This window comes from Lycorma delicatula, chromosome 10 (assembly GCF_047948215.1).
Source record: "Lycorma delicatula isolate Av1 chromosome 10, ASM4794821v1, whole genome shotgun sequence".
Classification (NCBI taxonomy): domain Eukaryota; kingdom Metazoa; phylum Arthropoda; class Insecta; order Hemiptera; family Fulgoridae; genus Lycorma; species Lycorma delicatula.
The window spans coordinates 76,332,170-76,340,424 of record NC_134464.1 but is presented as its reverse complement, the minus strand read 5'-3'; the positions used below and the strand labels follow the sequence as shown (position 1 = coordinate 76,340,424).

At 27.9% G+C, this 8,255-nt stretch overlaps 1 protein-coding gene across 1 annotated transcript in view; it reads right to left on the bottom strand.

Annotated features, from left to right (window-relative positions):
* Positions 1-7,598: 7,598 nt before the first annotated feature.
* The window catches only part of polo (Serine/threonine-protein kinase polo), a 37,425-nt gene continuing 36,768 nt past the window's right edge, over positions 7,599-8,255 (bottom strand). The window contains exon 10 of the mRNA XM_075377093.1: positions 7,599-7,950. Within this exon, the coding sequence (XP_075233208.1) occupies positions 7,750-7,950 (201 nt within the window). The 3' untranslated portion in view covers positions 7,599-7,749. The remainder of the gene's footprint in view (positions 7,951-8,255) is intronic.

Genomic DNA, 8,255 nt, shown 5'->3' with positions numbered 1-8,255 from the left:
ACCTCACCACACCTGACAATGCAGATGTCAACAATGAGCATCCCCAAGATGGCTGAAATGATTATCCCTGATATGCTGTTGCAGGAAAACAACCAGACATACATATTCAGCTGTCCTTTGAACATGGTTGTAAGCCACACATTTTAGATCCAAAGGTAAACTGCATCTACCCTAATAATTAGATAACTTGCATAAAGAGACTTCCCACTAGCCTGTATGCGTATTATTTAGTGGTTAATTTTTGTTTTGTTAGTTTGTAAAGTAAATTAAGTATGTAGTCTGCGGATGTAGGTAGAAAGCTATCATCTTACATTTGAATTACGTATGATATAGTGAATTTTGATCTATTTTGACTGTGCTCATCTGCTTTGGATTTTTTTTTGTGAAACAAAACCGAGTGAGAAATTTTATTAATTTTCTGCTTGCTTCTAATGTACAGAGATTAATATTTTATTAGTGAATTTCCGATTGTGAAATATATATATATGTACTTTTGAAATGCTGTAAAAATACTTGTATTTCATCCAAAAAGCTGATCATGAGCAAACCCATGTCTAAAAAAAAATATTTCTGGAAACAGTTCCACACATTTTCAAAATGGATTGTTTTTAATTTAGTCACATAACCAAAGAAAAATACCAAGATGAAATAATAAAAATTCTGCTAATTTGCAATGCTAGTTTAAAATAATTTAAAATCTTCAGTTCTTCAATTTCGGTTTTCAGATTTCAATTTAAATATCCATTTTGACTAGTTTCGGCATGACATCTGTATCTCACATAACTCAAAATCGACTAGCCGTAGGGTGTTGAAATTTTGGATTTAGGATTGTTGTAACATCTAGTTGTTCACCTCCACTTTTGATTCCAATCAACTGAACTAAAAAATCCAAAATAAAAAAAAATTGGATTTTGGACTTTTCCTTAACTTCAGTAATAAGTCCTCATGGAGAGCTTTTCAATGATATATTATAAGTGGTTAACTTTCATCGGTTCCAGAATTAAAGCCAAATAAAATTTTAATTAATGAAATATTTGGATCTTAGGGGAAGGCACATCGGTTCAAATCAGACTTCATTTCCTTTTTTTAAATTTAATAATTATTAATCTCATTGTAAAAAAATTTTTACGATGGATAATTCAATAACAAAATAAATATAAAAATATCAGACATTTTTAATGAAATAAAATTTTATATACTTTTCTTTAAAAAAAAAAAAATGTGTAAATGTAACTTAATAGGTGTACAAGGAAGTCAGTCATGTGTTGTCCACTTCAAATTTTTCTTTATCACATTATATGTGATGGCTGTTGACAAGAATTTTTTAATCTTTAAACATCAAACTGATGTAACAATTTTCTCATATCAGGCTTAGCATTATTTTTCACCTTTCATTGCATCATATTAAATACCTACATATTTTCTTCAGAAACATAAGTATATATCCTGTCCTCAAAAATAAAAAAAAGTCAACAATGAAAAGGGGTGATATGTGTGCCTATGATTTTTTTTTCATAATTCCCAAAAAATCTGGTTCCTTTTTCTGAAACTGGGGAATTTTAATTTTCAGCAGACTTTGAACTCCCCATTGTTTATGGAGCAATTATCAAAATAAGTTTTATTTTAAGATATAATAAAAAAAACTAGCAGATACTAAGCCAAGCATGAATCAGTACGATTTACAAAAATAAAATTATATTTGAAAATCCTTCAATTTATGAAATTATTACTAGTTTACAAACTTTACTTTCTATTACCCCTACTCTCATAAAAAATAAGTTTTTTTTTGTTTATTACTCATAGAATCTCAAAGTAGTATTAATAAGCAGTTTTGTTTCATGTAATCATTTTAAAGTTAATAATGGATTTAATACAGAAATTATTCCAGTGGAAAAATATCAGATAAAATTATATTACCGGGTGGTGCACAATAAGTTGACATATTTGAACTTCGATTAAATATTTATTTTTAAATTTAATACGATTACAACTTTACATACAAACTAGTGTTAGTGGAAAATTCTTTTACTGCAAATGTTCAATATGATGGCCGTTACGTCTGACCCACCTCTTCAAGGTGAGTGTGTATGTTTCTGATGACTGTGACACAAGTGAATTATCCGAGAACGCATTTCCATAAAATTTTCAGGTCTTAACGAAAAATTTTTTTTTAAATATCCCATAAAAAAAAATCACAAAGATTAAATCCAGGTTCAAAGGTGGCTGAAAGAAACCTCCATTGTGGTGGCTCAGACAGAAATTTGAAATTATATGATTAACAAACACTGAATTTAAAAATTCAAACACATTAGTGGTGTAAGGGGTTATACCATTTTGCATAAACCACTGAGTATCTATAGGCAACTCAGTCACAAGCAGTTTGGGTAGAAAATCATTCCTTAATATATCCAAATAGTGTTGAGAATTAACTGTATTATCAAAAAAAAATGCCCTAACAATCCGTGACTGGATAAAGCTGCCCAAATGGTTACTTTAGACCCATGTTGTTGTTTTTTATGCACAATTAGTGATGCTGCTATCACCCAAAAGTGGACATTTTGTTTAACATTCCCATCAATATGAAAATAGGCCTCGTCTGAAAACAAAGTGTTCACAGAACATCATCTTTCCCTTCCCATCACTGTGCAAACTCCAATTTTTTTTTGCTTGTTAGGTTGTAACTGATGCAGCAGGATAGTCAATTTGTTTAGAAAAAGCCTGAGACCATTGGGTAATATTCTTTGTACTGTAATACGAGATATTCCCATTTCTTGTGAAGCTTGCCATGTATACTCTCACAAACTACACTGCATACCAGTAGTGCTTCGATATTTTCCAGAAAACAAATGGTAGCTGCTTTAGGTCATTTCTCTTTTTTTATGCTGCCTTCATCCTCAAACTTACATTTTAAACAGAAAACAGTGCTTCTTGCTGGAATTCATCATAGCGTCTTAAAATGAGCTTGAAATTGTCACAGAGTCATTGTAATACTTTTTGATTCAGCCTAAACAAGCACAACTTTAGACTGCTGATAATTAGACAAACGTCCATAGCTCAACAATAACCAATGTGTTTTAGAATCAGAAATGAATACATAAAGTAGGAGACATCTACTGGTACTTTCAATAAATAGAGATTATACATGCACAATGTGAAGCATCAAGTAAAAAAAATTTTTTAGATTTAAATATGTGTCAAATTTGTCATGCACCATCCAAACGTTTGTTAAGTAGCTGTCATATAACCACTTACAAAAAAATGTAAACTAGCCTAATTCTATTTTTATGTTAGCTAAACCTGTGCATTCATAAATATTTTTTTAATATACTGCAATGTAAACTTCTTTTACCCACTTTAAATCATACATACTTAAAAACTTACATATAAAGCATGTCATTCATAGTTGAATGATAAAAAAACAACAGATATATGTAGCTAGAAACAGATCTCTTGATATTTGTTCTGAATACATAAAACAAATCGCTCTACCTGTATCTAACTGATAATTGTAAATTTGATTATTGTTTTTGCAAATTATCAACTATAGTCCCCAGTTTTCAAAGGTAAATACTGAATTTTAACATTTCCTCTATTTCTTTCTTTACTCTTTCAAGCTACAGAAAACATTCTGTATCTGCAAATCGTTGAATGAAGCCATATTGAAATTTGATCTGTAATGAGAATGTACGAACAATTGATCTTATGTTAAAGTTTTGTTTTTCACATGATGCTTTTGGAATAAGAAGTGTTTCCTGCAGTATTTTTAAAATACAAACCAGTAACATAATAACAATTTCCCAGTTTTATCTTAATAGGATGAGTTTTTTATCTTCAGCCATTAGAAGGAATTCTACTATTTTCTGTTTGCTGAAGAGCACTGATGTATCCTATAATTAACTACATATTAATTATAGGCACATTATACATGTTAATTATATGCAAATTTTGGTGTTTTACTTCAGTTTAGAATTTAACGTAACCACTGAATTTTTGTATCTTATAGTCTTAATAACTTTGTAATCTGAGTGAACTGCCAAAGTTAAAATAAAAAAAAACATTGTAACAAACATTCAGTTCTTTTGGCATATTTTTTTTTCTTTTTTTGGGAGAGGTTAATACCTCACCTCTCCCAAAGAGAGCTCACAACTAAAAATTGTAAACCCAATTTTTCTCTACATTTTATTGCAATAATTTTTTGCGCTGATTTATCTTCTATCACAAATGGCTTTCAAAACAGTAATAACAAAATTCCAGCCCAACCCTTATTATGGAGTCATTTAATGAAAACCCCCTGAAATGATTCACAGAATATTGAGTCATCAACATTAGAGTCATCATTTTGCAGTTTTAAATTTCTACCAAACAGATACAGAAAATTTATAAAAATTAGGAAATACATTTAATTTGAGAGATTTACCAAAATCAAAATTAGTTTTTAAATAATAAAGGCAATATTAATGTATATCTTTCAATTAAGAGCTTAATTGAAATACACAGCTTTTTAGAAGTTAGTTTGCATCTCCTTACAAGTATGCAATAGAAAAATGGATTCTTAATGATAGCTTATACCGGTTTTAATCTTTAAGCCTTTAGGAACTGTTATAGTGCATTTTAAGTATTTTCCTTCAGACCCACTTTGAAATTAACCATTCAGTTTTCTAACTTTTTGGAAAACAGGAATGGAAAGACTTCCTTAGATTGTTTACACTAATTTCCTCCAAGTATGATGCAGTTCAGGATAAACATTTTCTAAACAGTAACTACTCTTACCCTTTGGGAGTAAGTTCCTCTTTAGGAATATATGTTAGGTTTCAACTTTGTAAGTGTAGTTTTCATGCAGGTTGGAGAGTGAATTTAGATGTAGATGTGGAAAGTACACACCCAAGAGTAGAACAAAACACATACTTTCTGTAGGCAGCAGAAGCCTGCTTTATTCTCCTCATCCTAAATACTCTCACTACACCTGTTCATAACACCAATACAAAGTAAAATGAGCTACTGCACATCAACCAGCTTCACTTACAAAACTTAAGACTTAAGGCTCTACGAGCTGTATTTTACTGCTTTAATTTACAGTAAAAAGTAGACACAATATTGGTAAATGTTAGTGTGCTGAATGTTGCAGCGGGAGAATCACAGCATAATTATCAAAATCATATTGTCGTTATACATACGTTCCATTTTTCTAGCTACAGTTTGCTTTTTTTTTAGCCTAGGCATACTATCAGGAGAGGTAGTTATAAGTGTAATGTAATATTGACTATAATACTATAATCAAATTAAATAGATAATTTTTATACACTGCTGAAACTGTTAACACATGCAGTGGAGTGATTTATTGCTTGTATAGCCAAGGATTTCAGAATTGTGGCAGCAAATTACTTCTTCTAAGCGCTTTACTAATACAGCATGGGGAGGAGTCACCTCTTTTTAGCAGCCAAATAAAGTGTCACTTGTACACTTGGTAATTTACAGCTTGCTTCCAAATGGTTAAGATGGATAGCATAGCTACAAGATATATAAATATATTAATTTTTATTAAAAAATACCACACTACAATATTTTTGTACAAACAGAATATTTTTGATGAAATTCCTCATAATTAATATAACAATGTCATGCAACAAAAATGAAAGTATAACCTAAACAGAAGAGTACATATACGGTAAAATTAACCTTATTCTATAATATTTTACATAATACTTGTAGAGAATAATAAATAGAATAAAAGATTACATATAAGGCTAATATCAGTCATAATCATCTGCCTATAAGGAGATACAATAACCAAAACTGTCAGAAATAATGTCAAGCAAACAAATAAGTTTGGTTTGGACCAATTAAACAAAATTTAATTATTATTAAGAATTCAAGTGTAGAAATACAGTAGTGCCTTAATTTTTGGTTATTTAATTAGGCACGCACACGCACATACACAGACTCATGAAAAAAATTTGCTAGAAAGGATATATTATAAATATTTGTGCTAGAAAGTATATAATATAGATATTTTCTAATTGTCCAGAGCAATAATATTGATTGTTAATACGGGCCTGCCTTTTAGCATTATAAATATAATTAACATTAAGTTTTAAAAAGAAATATCCAATAGTTTTTAACTAAGAAAAAAGAATATATATACATATAAAAACAACAGATAATTTTTTGAACGAATCAAGTCTTAGTTAATAAAAAATAACATGGTTTAAATAATAATAAAAAAACAAATTATTTTCACTAAAATTAAATTCTAGTTAATATTTCTATTAAATATTTAACAATTAAAAATAAATATTATAAATAAAAGTAAACAACATAATTATATTACCTCCTGTGATACAATTAAATGATTTAACTCTTATAAAACTTAAATTCGTACAAGAATCTATAATTATATTCATTTACTTTCAAGTATTTTACTTATTTTCAATAAAATTACAATATGTCTACTTTTGTAATTATAAAAAAAAAATATAAAGAAAACTATTCTCACAGAATACATCATATTCTTTCATCTTCAAGTTATTGAACATTTATAGGAAGAGAAGGTAAACTGAGTACTTACTTAAAATCACTATATATATATATATATAATTTTTTAATTTGTTTTTAAATATTAATTCTTAAGATATAATGTTTAACATAAAGAATACTTGAGATTAAGCAGAAAAATTGTAAGCATAAATGACCTACTTGTCGCGTAATTTATTGTTATACAAAATAAACAGTATCATAAATTTGTATTAATTTCTGAAACTAGTTTATATTTCCCATAATACACCTAAACTGGCATTACTTAAATGTTTAACTCCATTCTTTCAGCGATATTAAACAATGAAATATAGCTTTTTTTTTCCAAAGACAAGGTTAAATTTGTGTTCTTCATGACCTTTACCAATTCATGAAGTATGAACTGTTTAAATAACTTTTTTTTAGTAGCTCAGTTATTTATTAACTTTTTTCTTTTTTTAATGTGTAGTAAGAAATATATGTATATAACATTCTTTTCTTCAATATATATTTTTAATCATTAGCCGCATTAACTTTATATTCTTTACAATATAATAATTTTTTATTGTTAAATTATTGAAAGTTATTAACTTTTTTTTATTGGTAGCTCAAATAGCTTACCAGCAATTCATGAATTGAATTGCTGGTAAAGTTTTATGAAAAACACAAATTAAATATTTATCTTGTCTTAAAAAAAAAGAAGTTATATTTTATTGTTTAATATCACTGACGGAACGAAGTTAAACATTTAAATAATACCAGTTTAGGTATATCATGGGACATATAAACTATTTCCTATAACAAATTTATGACATTTTTTATTCTAAATGATAATAAATATTATGCACATTAAATTATGCACAAGGAATAGGCAATTTGAGCTTACAATTTTTCAGCTTAATCACAAGTATACTTTGTGTTAATTATTGCATTTTAAGAATATTTTTTAAAAACATATTAAAAAATTATACACATAGTTTGATATTTATACATATATATATATACTCAGTAATTTCTAGAAAAATGTCTATTATTTTTAAGACATATTAATTCAAGTAAAAATAAGTATTCATGAAAAGTTATCTGCATATAATGATAAAAAATTATTATATTATAAAGAATATAAAATTAATGCGGCTAATGATTAAAAATGTGTATTGAAGAAAAAAAGAAGATAACAATGTTATATACATATACTTCTAATAACATATTAAAAATGCTTTTCATAATCTTTTAATACTAGTGCTGGATTGAAGATGAAGATAAAAGACTGGTTAGCTTTACACTTGCATATTTAAGGCAGTTGTGAAGACCTTTAGTACAGCCTTTTTGAGAGATTGTTTCCATTCTGTATGTTCTGAATTTCTTTTCAGGATCGATGTACGTAACAGCTTCCATCAATGGACATAGTATAATCTTTGCATGGTCCATAAAATTAATCTAAAAAAAAATGAAAAAGATAATTTATAAATGACGGATAATATGAAATGTGTGTGGAATTTAAAAATAGAGAACGACAATATGTTGTTCTTTATTATGGAAAAATATCACTAAACTGATAGAAATACATATATACATATACATAATAAAAAACTACTTTTAATCAATGGGCACCAATTTTTCAAAGGTTTATATGACAAAAGTATTTCTATTCTTTGAATAGAAACAAGTTACATTAGGCTGCAACTGCTGATTTGTTCCAAGCAATTTGACAGGCCGCTGACAACTCAGGACAGTGCACCTGC